This window comes from Carassius carassius, chromosome 35, assembly GCF_963082965.1.
Source record: "Carassius carassius chromosome 35, fCarCar2.1, whole genome shotgun sequence".
Lineage (NCBI taxonomy): Eukaryota > Metazoa > Chordata > Actinopteri > Cypriniformes > Cyprinidae > Carassius > Carassius carassius.
The window spans coordinates 19085882-19099332 of record NC_081789.1 but is presented as its reverse complement, the minus strand read 5'-3'; the positions used below and the strand labels follow the sequence as shown (position 1 = coordinate 19099332).

At 38.3% G+C, this 13451-nt stretch overlaps 1 protein-coding gene across 1 annotated transcript; it reads left to right on the top strand.

Moving 5' to 3' along the window:
• Positions 1 to 875: 875 nt before the first annotated feature.
• LOC132116145 (armadillo repeat-containing protein 1-like) lies at positions 876 to 12184 on the top strand. The gene is made up of 7 exons (XM_059524764.1): positions 876 to 1111; positions 2010 to 2218; positions 3529 to 3620; positions 7881 to 8070; positions 8177 to 8293; positions 9115 to 9189; positions 10174 to 12184. Exons 2-7 carry the CDS (start codon positions 2057 to 2059, stop codon positions 10363 to 10365), a joined length of 828 nt encoding a protein of 275 aa, XP_059380747.1. The 5' UTR covers positions 876 to 1111; positions 2010 to 2056; the 3' UTR covers positions 10366 to 12184.
• The last annotated feature ends 1267 nt before the right edge of the window (positions 12185 to 13451 follow it).

The following is a 13451-nucleotide window of genomic DNA, read 5'->3' as shown; positions in this document are numbered from 1 at the left end:
AAATATTTACCTAAATTAAAATCGTATCAAACCTGTACTTTATTTATTTATTTGCCCTTCTATTTAAGGGCAAGTCGTGGCCTAATGGTTAGAGAGTCGGACTCCCAATCGAAAGGTTGTGAGTTCGAGTCCCGGGCTGGCAGGAATTGTGGGTGGGGGGAGTGCATGTACAGTTCTCTTTCCTCCCTCAATAACACAAGGTATCGAACCCCCAACTGCTCCCCGGGCGCCGCAGCATAAATGGCTGCCCACTGCTCTGGGTGTGTGCTCACAGTGTGTGTGTGTGTGTGTGTGTTCACTGCTCTGTGTGTGTGCATTTCGGATGGGTTAAATGCAGAGCACAAATTCTGAGTATGGGTCACCATACTTGGCTGAATGTCACGTCACTTTTTTTTTTTTTTATGCATTGTACTGGCTGACGAAAAAAATGCACAATGAGAAATTGTTATTCACGTTTCTCCTGAACTAGACCATCTTTATCTGTTACTCTACATGAGAGGAAATACGTTTTTATGTTTCTTTTCTATATCAAATAGTTTTGTTTTGTCATGTATTGCTTTGTCATGTATTGACAATACATGTAATGTCATGTATTTTAGTAGGGACCCAATAAATAAAATATATTAATAATATTTTTGCTTGCTTCATGGCTCTGCTGCTGTATGTATTGTCGCAATAAAATGAAAACAATAGCCAAATAAATAAATACTTTAGTTTTGGTTGAGATTTGCTTAATTCTATAATAAGTATAATAATAATAATTCTAGAATTTGCGTCTAAGATTCATATATTTATAATGTATATATCACGTTGTCTCTTAGTAAAACTCTTTCTAATTGGTCGAGAACGTATGGCGTCATAGCCCGCATCCTCCAATCAGTCTGTCTAAATCCAGAAAGTGTGTTAAAGGTTGCTAAAAGCTCCGCAGATAATAGCCAAATATACCTGACCAAAACAGCTGTCATAGAGACTTTTTACCACATTTACTGTCGTCGTTATTACACGAGCTACAACCAGTTGCGTATCCAGCAGCAGTTAATTTGTCGGCAGGTTTGATTCTTTGACTGGACAGGATCATCGGAAGCGAGGATTCGTTCTGGGCGTGTTTGCTGTAAGGTTATTCGTGGACAACAGTGCCACAACACACACACACACACAAGGTTAACAAGATAAATACCACGAACATAAGCATCAAATACTCTGATTATACATTTATTACTAATATTTGGCGTCATACAGGTGTATTTTTCTATGCGTCCTGATAGAAATAAGACTTTGCTTTTCTCTTTTTGCGTGCTGGCATTGTTCATAGAAAGACATTCGGATCTAACGTTACGTTACATGTATTGATGTCTCTAGACTAAATATGAATGAGAAATAAGCTCCAAATGTTTGCTTTTAATTGCAGTTTTATGGTCTATACGAGAATTCAGATTGTCATTGCCTTGTGAAGCCGTGTTAATGCTAGCCCGTTAGCACAGGGCCCAGTAAAAGGCCTCGTAATGCTATGTTGTGCTGCTATGTGAATCAGACATGACCATCAGGGGTCATTCAGTTCACTATGAAAGCCAATAACAAGCCACGTGTATAGAGATCGTCTGTAAATTATTTGCGAAACGACGCACGCGCGAGTGACGTCAGTCAATAAATCTCAGATTTTTTTTTTTTAATAATATATTTACAAAATTATTAAAAAAATACAATAGTTTGAGCAGACAACTTTAAAAAAAAATCTGTTTAATGTAAGTAATCTTTATTCAGCTTTTATGTTGGTTTTATTTCCTCAAGTGGTAGAGCACTGCGTTAGCAGCAAAAGGTTGTGGGTTCGATTCCCAGGGAACACATGTTAGGTATAAAATGTTAGCCTGAATGCACTGTAAGTTGCTTTGGATAAAAGTGTCTGCTAAATGCATAAATTAAATTAAATTAAATCTTATGATAAATATGTCACTGTCAATATGTTCCGTGATATCAGAAGTAATCCAGTTCTTATTTTTCTTCCCCCTCAGCTAAGATCTGTGTATTTCAACTGCATGGCCCTTGGTGTGGGAGCACCATGAGCGGGGAGCCTGATGCCTTGGCTGTGGTGAATCAGCTGAGGGACTTAGCTGCTGACCCCCTCAACAGGCGAGCTATTGTTGAAGATCAAGGCTGCTTGTCAGGCCTCATTCTCTTCTTTGACCACCCCAATCCACAAGTCGTCTACTCTGCGCTATTGGTAAGATTCTGTTTGTGTGACATCTGCAGTCAGGACTTGTGCAGATGCTTTTTCTGTAGTGACCTGCAAGATGTTTACCGTGGTAGTTAAGGGTTCAAATTAGGAGCCTTTTATGAACTCCGCTATTTTTGGTGTATGTTGATATTATCAAACAAACAGTAATGTTTGGATAGCTTCAATTAATTTGATCATTTTTCTGGGAAAGCTTAAGAGTTGTTTATTTATGGTTTACTATAAGCGGTTTTAGCTTGAACATCAATTCAGATATCCCAATATAAGGCATAATAGACAGCATTTACTATTTTAGAATATTTCACTTCTTTAATATCACTTTAACTCGTTATACCTCCAGACATTTTTTAAATGTGTTTGACTGTTTGAGTGTAAACCAATCAGATCACTCAAAGCCTACCCAGCCGCTATATTTGCAACAACACATTTTTTTATTTATTTCATTATTTATCCATCAAATAGAATATATTTCAATGATAATATATTAAAATAATGATACTAAGAAAGTAATTATTAATATTATTTTTAATTTTGTGGTTTGATACCAAGGCAATCATATCAAACAATTAAGCAAAGCCCACCCAGCTGTCCATAGACATGACACATTACTGCCTCCTGTTATATTTGTATCTACAAATAGTAATTTGTAACTGATCGTTGTTATTATTCATGTTATTATTATTATTATTTAATTATTGTTATTTTATTTTTGCTATTTATTAAATAGTTTGATATTGTTTGTTGGATATTGAGGCATTTGTATCAACCAATCAGATCATTCATTGCCCGCCCAGCTGTCCATAAACAGAATCACATGACCGCCACCTGCTGTCCAGTATTGTTACAATGCATAGCCTAACTTCTTCAGTAATGTCCAGACCAGAGTGTTTCCTCTTCCTCTGTTAGAGGGACAGAGACATCTCTGTCCACGTTCCCCAGTATGATTTGCGAATGTACCAGAGCATCTTGTCCTTCAGTGGAATCATTCTGTGTAAAGGAGCTGATATGGTCAATGTCACAAATTTCCTTATTTGATTGATGAGGAATTGTACACAGCGTATAAATTAGATTTTTCATATGCCCTCAGAGTTTTGGAGTCCACTTTGTTTTTTATCTTTTGGAAGGACATCACACCTGTGGAGACATTTGGACAGTGTTGGAATAACACACTTTCTTTCACACACTTTGACCCAAGTAGTTCTTGGTGTTCTGTTAACGGATTTGTTATCACAGTGGTGCCTGGCAGTTTGCCTCTGTAATGGCCCTGCGTGACCCTTAATGGCTTTGTGTCCTTCCAGGCGGTGCGCTACCTGGCAGAATGCCGCGCCAACAGGGAGAAGATGAAGGACGAGCTGGGAATGATGCTGAGCCTGCAGAACGTCATGCAGAAGTAAGTCGCTTCCGTCATGCTGCCACAAAACATGAAGGCAACACGAGCTCGCTTTGCACTTTCCTGCAGAAAACCTCATCCTGCTGTTTTAGTAGAAGTGAATGTCTGTGGTGGGCAGATTTTCAGCGCACGAGAAAGGTCGTCCTGTCATAAGCAGATTTGTCTGTTTTGAAGCTAAATGGGAGTGATGACGCAAGCTTGCTGTTGAAGCTTAATGTGAACTGTCAAGCAACCTGATGTAATGCATTATTGCATTTGTTAGCTCGCCATGGGTTAATGTCCAGCAGAGGTCAGTCTAAGACGCCAGAGAGAATATCATACCACAGACATGTAACCGTTCATATTCAGTGCACATATTTAGAATACATTCAGAATTCTTATCTCTTTAAGTTTTTTTTTTTTGGCAAACTAAAATAATTTATTTTAATTAATTTTTATTATATATATATATATATATATATATATAACATTTATTTATTTTTTTACAATATTATTGTTTTTCTGTATTTTTGGTCAGTGCAAATGCAAACTTGGTGAGCAAAATAAACTTTATTTATTTTTTTAATTACTGACCACAAACTTTTGCTGGCTAATGTAGATTTTGTAGAAACTTGGGATAAGCCACCGTTTTCTAGCAAAATTGTTTATAAACGTATAGATGTCATTATTGCCGTTTCATTAAAAACCTGTCAAATTATTTATTAATGAATGTAATATACTATAATAATAATCATAATAATTAAAAAACGAGTTTGTTATATAACAATATTACTAAAGTAGTGTTATTATATAATAAACCAGTAATAATTCTAATAATTATTGTTATTTTATGGAGCCAACGCAAATCTGATTTCCTGCAGAAAAAAATAAAATATTGTCGAGCCCTCTTTTTGTGCTTTAGAAAAGATGAAACTCAGGGTTTATTTTACCTTGTATGTCAAACAGCACTGTAGATGCCAACTGACTGTTTAAATATTCATACATCTGCATGTTTTTGACACCCCCATGAATAAGTATAGAGGCACAGGAATCAAGGATCCACGTATGTGTGTATATTCGCTGCAGTTCCGGCTTATTTCTAGTGTGAAAGTCTGCAGGCTTTTAGACGGCGAGTGCCTTCTGTTTACATGGAGCCTCACAGACAGAAGTGCCAATGGTTGGCAGAGAGCTGCGTATCCTTCTCTCAGGGCGACTCCCTGCCCGCCCCCTTCGATTCACCAGTCACTTCAGTTAGCACAGACGCCATCAAGGAGTGCCCTGCAGTTCCACAAGCTGCCCGTCACTATTTCCGGCACCACGACTTTGGGTAGAGGTCGTGTATTGCCCCTGTCTGTGAAATTTTATGGCTAGAGGAAGTGAAAGAATCCTTCATCATCACCCCTGATGAGACCACAGAGCATCTGAAATAAGCAGTGATAATACTTTAATTTTTATTTTTTTTAATGATGATTGTTCAGTGTTTTCTCACATTCTCTCATACTATAACTAGGTAGCTATTGATTGCATAGGTTGCCTCCTTTTGACGCAGGATGTAGACGCCATCAGCATTCCCTCAGGTGTACATGGGAAGCTTGAGGTCTGGCAGCTCAGATATGCCAGCGAGCAGATGTCCGTTCCTGTAACTCTGCATGAATGATGGCAGCGTGGCATCTCCCCCATTAGCGCCTGTAGGGCATATCAAGATCCTGATGTCACGCCTGACCTCAAATGCTGATGTCAATGCAATGCTGTCTTTAACCCTATTAAACAAACAGGTCACTTGACTATAGTTAGTGACCAAATAACTGATTGGTTAAATATATACATTTTTACAAAATTTTGATTTATGAGATTTTTTTTTCTTTCTCATCAGAAGGGGAGAGTGGGTCAATTTGTGCCAGTGGGTAACCTGTATATAACTTTTGTCATGTGATAATATATTTAGCAACATCTACATATCTGTATTTACCTATAAAATATTTTAAGATTTTTATATATATTTATCATCATCTACAGCTGCCTGTTATCGGGAAATGCACATGAGAAAATAATGTCCAAATTTGCAAAGTAGAATATAATATAAAAATAAAAAACTATTCTGCAAACTAAACAATTTCCTGGTTGGTTTTTATGGATGTCTTAAAGAAAATTTGCAGAACAATAAGGCTATTAATACATGAAATATACAGTCGTGGCCAAAAGTTTTGAGAATTACATAAATATTATTTTTCACAAAGTTTGCTGCTAAACTGCTTTTAGATCTTTCAGTTTTTTCTGTGATGTACTGAAATATAATTACAAGCACTTGTAAACTTAATCGACAATTACATGACATTTATGCAAAGAGTCAGTATTTGCAGTGTTGGCCCTTCTTTTTCAGGACCTCTGCAATTCGACTGGGCATGCTCTCAATCAACTTCTGGGCCAAATCCTGACTGATAGCAACCCATTCTTTCATAATCACTTCTTGGAGTTTGTCAGAATTAGTGGGTTTTTGTTTGTCCACCCGCCTCTTGAGGATTGACCACAAGTTCTCAATGGGATTAAGATCTGGGGAGTTTCCAGGCCATGGACCCAAAATTTCAACATTCTGGTCATTCTGATCTATCACTTTTGCCTTATGGCACGGTGCTCCATCGTACTGGAAAATGCATTGTTCTTCACCAAACTGTTGTTGGATTGTTGGAAGAAGTTGCTGTTGGAGGGTGTTTTGGTACCAATCTTTATTCATGGCTGTGTTTTTGGGCAGAATTGTGAGCGAGCCCACTCCCTTGGATGAGAAGCAACCCCACACATGAATGGTGTCAGGATGATTTACTGTTGGCATGACACAGGACTGATGGTAGCGCTCACCTTTTCTTCTCCGGACAAGCCTTTTTCCAGATGCCCCAAACAATCGGAAAGGGGCTTCATCGGAGAATATGACTTTGCCCCGGTCCTCAGCAGTCCATTCACTATGCTTTCTGCAGAAGATCAATCTGTCCCTGATGTTTTTTTTTGGAGAGAAGTGGCTTCTTTGCTGCCCTTCTTGACACCAGGCCATCTTCCAAAAGTCTTGGCCTCACTGTGCGTGCAGATGCGCTCACACCTGCCTGCTGCCATTCCTGAGCAAGCTCTGCACTTGTGGCACTCCGATCCCGCAGCTGAATCCTCTTTAGTAGATGATCCTGGCGCTTGCTGGACTTTCTTGGACGCCCTGAAGCCTTCTTACAATAATTGAACCTCTTTCCTGAAGTTCTTGATGATCCTATAAATTGTTGATTTAGGTGCAATCTTAGTAGCCACAATATCCTTGCCTGTGAAGCCATTTTTATGCAACGCAATGATGGCTGCACGCATTTCTTTGCAGGTCACCATGGTTAACAATGGAAGAACAATGATTTCAAGCATCACCCTCCTTTTAACATGTCAAGTCTGACATTCTAACCCAATCAGCCTGACATAATGATCTCCAGCCTTGTGCTCGTCAACATTCTCACCTGAGTTAACAAGACGATTACTGAAATGATCTCAGCAGGTCCTTTAACGACAGCAATGAAATGCAGTGGAAAGGGTTTTTTGGGATTAAGTTAATTTTCATGGCAAAGAAGGACTATGCAATTTATCTGATCACTCTTCATAACATTCTGGAGTATATGCAAATTGCTATTATAAAAACTTAAGCAGCAACTTTTCCAATTTCCAATATTTATGTAATTCTCAAAACTTTTGGCCACGACTGTATATATTTTTAAAAAAAAAATTGTTTGTTATACAAACATTTCAGTCTTCTGTCCTTCCTTCCTAATGGGCACATCCCCAGAAAATGACATTTTATTTTATTTTATTTTATTTTGTCTTAAAGTATTGTTAAAATACAGTAACTGTATATTTTGTCTCTTCTTACCATGATGCATAAATCCCTTTATTTTTAAGCTGAACTAAATTAAGTTCATTATGCATTTATGCTTTCTTGTGATATTAAACCTTATGGAATGCATGATACTTGATGAATCACAATATTGTATGTGCTAAAGGTTAGCTGGTTCAAGCTCCATCAGACTGACTTTTCTCCAGCTCTCATGCTGGGCAGATCTATGTTGTCTCCCCTTGTCTGCTGGAGTGATGACCTTTTCAAATATCAGCACCGACAAGTACTGATATGTACAATACAGGATCTTTTAACCAGTCTGGACGAGCATATTTGCTCAATTATTTCCTTGTTCATCAACAGTGGCTGTTATTGTTCTTTTTTTGTCATCAGTTGTAAATCCTACAGTGATCTGCGATGTGTTTCATTAGGGGCACGTCGCCAGGCGAGACCAAGCTACTAGCGTCTGAGATCTATGAGATCCTGCAGAACTCCAGCAGCACAGAGGCCGAACAGGCGGAAGCGGCCGCCTCTTCCCGAAGAAAAGCCCAGTTTTTCCTGGGTGGAACGAACAAACGGGCCAAAACAGTGGTGCTTCAGATCGACGGACTTGATGATTCGGTAACTGCAGTCAAACAGCTTGTAATGGAACCTGTTTAATCAGAGCGTATGGAGATTCAGATGTTTGGTTCTGCACAATTTGACTCTCTGTCTCTGTGTATGTCAGGCTCGTCGGAGTCTTTGTGAAGAAGCCCTGCTAAAGATCAAAGGTGTCATCAGTTTTACCTTCCAGATGGCTGTGAAGAGATGTGTGGTGAGGATCCGATCAGACTTGAAGGCTGAGGTGAGTTTCAGGCTAGCGCAATCCAATTGACCATCTACAGAGTTAACATTAGCTGATGTTGCATTGATTAAATAAATAGTGTATATTTAGTTATTTTTAATAAGATTTTAAAGTGTCTCGTTTTTTGCATTTTTAATAATAATAAAAAAAAGCTTTAATAAACTAATAGACTTTTTTTAATTAATACTTTTTCAGCTAGGATGCATTCAGTTGATCAAAAGGGGCACTAACAGCATTTATAGTACTATAAAATATTTCTACTTAAAATAAATGCAGTTCTTTTGAAATTTCTATTCATCAAAGAATCCTGAAGAAATATGTATCACGGGTTTCACAAAAATATTAGCAGCACAACTGGTTTCAATATTGATAATAATAAGAAATGGTTCTTGAGCACCAAATCAGCATATTAAAATGATTTCTGGAAGATCATGTGACACTGGAGTAATGGCTGATGAAAATTCAGCTTTACATCCCTGGAATAAATGACATTTTCAAATCTATTTAAATAGAAAATGGTTATTTTACATTTCAATAAATTTCACAGTATTGATGTTATTTTGATTTAAAAAATGCAGCTTTGGTGAGTATAAGAGATTTCTTTCAAAATCATTTACCCCAAACTTTTGAAGAGTAGTGTATTTAAAAAACAAAACAAAAAAAAAACTTATTTTTAAAGACGAAAAGACGTCTGTGAACATTGAATAATTGAAAAAGAATTATTGATTTCAGTTCTTTAGAAATGAATCGTACCTAATAGATCAGAGAATGCTATTAGAGAGTCTGTTTAAGCATTCTCATACTGTTTCTTCATTCTTCAGGCCTTGGGAACTGCTATAGCTTCAACCAAAGTCATGAAGGCACAGCAAGTAGTGAAGGGGGAAGATGGATCGGAGGTGAGTAAATCAAATGAACATGATGCACACAGTAAACAGACAGCTGAACCAAGCACATTACATGTCTGCGTCTGTCCTCAAAGCAGAGAGTAATGCAGTTCCACATGTTGAGGGTGAACCCTGCTACACCCGCCCCATCAGAAAACTTACTCATTTACCCCTCATCGCATGATCACTCATGATGTCTCTCTGCCCCGAAACCTTGTGTCAGAGGACCCTGGAGACACACACTTGCATGCAGTGCAAATAGGCACTGTCTGGTAATTAAAGAAAGAAGTGTCCTCTCTGGTTGAATTGGAAGGGCAATCTCTACCTGCAGCGATGCAGTCATGACCTCCGGTGGCCGTCATCACGGAGGTCTTGGATGCTGCTTCACAATGCACTTTCTTCTTCATCCAGCAGGTGGCACAATTGATTGAGTAATGGTCTTGTTGATACCACTGTTTTGCATTGAACAGACACGAATGAAGAGCTGTGTATTAAGAAAAACAGCATTATAGTTTGTAAGGTTGGACTAATGCAAGTAAAAAAAAATGTATGTCTTATAAATTTTGATCCTTGAAATGCATTTGCTTTAAAAAAAAAATTAGTCTAGAAACGATTTTCACTCTGAAATTGCTAGTAAATTTCACAATAACAAAGAAAGGCAAGTAACATTGAAGTATACATGAAATTGTGAAATGGATATACAAGTTTTGTAAAACTTACTCTAATAATCTTCATTTAATATCTGTCTGTCATCTAAAAAAAATTATATGTATATTGCTCAGCCCTTATAGTTCCTTCAATTTGTATCATAAAGATGTTAAGGTTTGGTTTTGGCGCTGTGTGTGTGTGTGTGAATATATATATATATATATATATATATTATTTAAAAAAAAAAAAAAAAATATATATAACATATAAATAATTGAATTCTTCTTGCAAGTTTAGAAATGATAACAAAATGGGTTATTCCCATTGCTCTTTTTCCCTCCCATCCAGATTGTAATCCCATTCCAAGAGGACTCAGATGTGGTGGTCGAGCAGAACATAAATTTGCCAGATTATCTGCCTGAAGACGAGAGCCCGTCTCAGGAGCAGCACAAGGCTGTGACACGACTGGGCTCCATGCAGGATGGCGTGAGCTGGCTGAGCACGGCTGCCAACTTCCTCTCCCGCTCATTTTACTGGTGACCCCACGACTCCCCGCATGCCAGACTGCTGAGCGCATCCGCAATAAACTTATAACCTTGTTCCAACTTTAAAAAAGGCCCCAACCGGCGGCTGTAAATGGTACGTGATCCGACCCGCTCCTGAAACTCACGTTAGCGCTGCATTCGCACACACGAGACACTAAAACCAGAAAGCAACCGGGGGAAGTTCACATAGCATTTTGCGTGTATCTGCTTTCTCTTATTCACCTTTGTGTTTGGTCGGGGGAAGGTTTTCAAATGATTCCCCACAGATTCTCCTTGCGGGTTTGTTTCTGTTGAGACTAAACAACACCTTGGGGGTTTTGCTAGTTTGCTAGGCGGGTTGTACATTTTCTACAAATTTGGGTGCTTTCTGATGTGTTCTAACCCTTCATCTCAGCTTTCTTGTACATTTTAAACAACTTAATTTGTTTTTCATTTATTTGATAATCCTAATACCACTTTATTAATCAACACTTTTCAAAGCATGCGGTATTTTTTATGCCTTTATTATTATTTTTTTTGATGAACTCGTTCTTTCTGTGTGTGCCTTTGCTATGTAGCTTGTTGATTAATTTTCTCGGTTTTAAATCCTCTTTATTTGCTTCGTCTGAACTTCTAAAGCCTTCTGAAGATGTAATTTTTAGGTTTGAAATGTGTAGCGATGCTTCACTCTTCCTCACAGAGCTGATTTCACATAAAATCCAATTAAAACACAAGCACTGGTTGGTGTGCAGTAATCATAATTAACGGTTAATGCATCCAATAAAGGGAAGCCACAAGGAAATAGCTGTCACTATGTGTATAATGCTAACCTTTTATGTTACAGCATGTGCCAAACACCAGATAACCTTCTTTACAGTAGCAAAATATGTTGTAAAATAGCTCTGACCCTTTAGGAATTGATATTATAAACTTTTTTTTTTTTTTTTTTGTACCTTTCTTAAACATCAATGCCGTTTTCTTTTATGCCGTGCTGACTATTTATAAAATGATTTGTTTATGTGTGTGTGTATTCCTAAATGCCATGAATCTGAATGTTTTGTTCAGGGCCTTTCATACACATGGTCTTTTTTAATGTGGGGTTCACCTAGCCAAAAGCATGATCATTATGTGACCCGTCACCTCTGCATGACCATCACCCCTTAAGTTTTCCCTGACCGACGGTGTCTTTTAACAGTTTAGATAATCGACTGACCTCACATATCGCATTCAGGACGTTCAGTCCGCTCAGGGATGTGTGTACGTTCTCCCGCAACTGATGGTCTCATGTCCAAAAGGAGACCTGCACACATCGATATCAAAATGAGTTAAACCAGTATATGTCCCTGTTATTTTATTTTTCACCTTGTTATACTGGAAAACTTTGGTTGTCATAAAGTATCAGTGTTGGCACCCTTTTGTATTGTTCCTCATAAACAGCAATGTTTTAAGACTGTTGCATCATGATGAGAATTTGTTACAAAGACCACATTAGTGTAGAAAATGGAATCACACAGTGGTGTGCTTTTAGTTGGGTTTAAGATGAGGTAGAGGCCATCAGTGTTATATTTATGAACAAAATCCAAATTGAATCAAGTTTTGCGTTTTTGTGTATTTTTGTTTCCCTTGTTATGTACTGTACCATCTTTCCTTGAAGCGTTTTAAGCTGCTGTTCGCTGTTATTCCAAGAACGCCGAACCAGAGTCCATGGCAGATGGTAGATTTTAGTAGCTTCCCATGTACAGTGCATATTCGCTATTATATACAAAGAGTTTTAGGACACACGATTCTTGACTGTTCACAGTAATGACAAAGGATTATTAAATAGAGAAAATAAATTTCACTTGTTGTGTTTTGTCTTCACCGGAAATTGTGCTTTATTCGCCTTGGTGTTACTGTAACACTCTTTTTACCGCTGCAACATTACACGACTCTCCTTTAAGCCTATCTACACTTTTCAGAATTGTACATAATGTATATACATTTTTTTTTGTCTGTCACGGTACAGTGCATTGCCATTGCCATCCATTGTAATTGCATTGCTGTAAATGCAGTTTTTGCTTATTTAAAACCAGGGTCCAATCACCAATCAGGAGGGCACTACCAGCATCATCATGACAGCTGAAATGCTGAGGCCTGCAGCTGTAAAAAGAAGAAAAAGAGAGCCTGTTTTGTTTATGATGATGGGTGTAAACAGCTCTAAGGGACACCCACTTCCAGACAGCAGAGATGTGCATGGCTAACTATTATCTGTACTGGCAATGCTGTTAGATCACCAAGCTGAAATTGGTAAATCAACACTTTCCAAGTCTAGATTCTTTAATATTATGTAGCAGCATTAGTAGGGTAGAGTCCATGCTCCCTGAGATATCAGGACAAAGTCATTCTGTTTTGCTCCTCTTGTGAAGGCCGTGTAGAGAGAGCCGCAGGGAACTTCATCAATCATCACAGCACACCTTATCCAACATACACTCCTTCATCTCTCTGTCTGAAAGACCCTAATGCCACTACTGCGATGTGAAGTGGGTCAGATACTTCAACTGGGCCACAGGCCTAGAAGATGCGCATATGGCGACCATACTGTGCTCGTATGGCAGGTTTAGCTGGGGGTAATTGTGTTAGTATTATGTGACTCTATAGGTTTTGGCTTTCAAAAGCCAAAGCTGCTTAGGGAGACCTCTGCAAGCCTCCGGTGAAATGTCTTGACACTTTTATTATAGTAACTATCTCAGTCCTGACACTAGGGGGCGCTGGTTGGCTGTGCTTTACATGCATTTTCAATGAAGCGAAGTACTGCTGCCTAAATGATCACATTAAGGACAAAGTGCATGTTTTGCCTTGTCATGTGCTTAAGTGTTTGATGACAGCTTTGTGAGGGCCGTGTGCAAGTGTTTGAGACTCACTGATACGAAGATTGATTTAAGACCCATTCTGCCAACCGCTTTAAATGTCTGTCAACTTCTTCCCATACCTTATGAACAGCAGTGAGAAGTCGAAAAACCCCAAGGAACGTGTTTTTCTGATCAATTTTCTGTCATACTTTGGAAAAAACAACAACCCTAAAGGTTAATAAATTTTCATGAGGTAATTTAATGTTTAAATCTG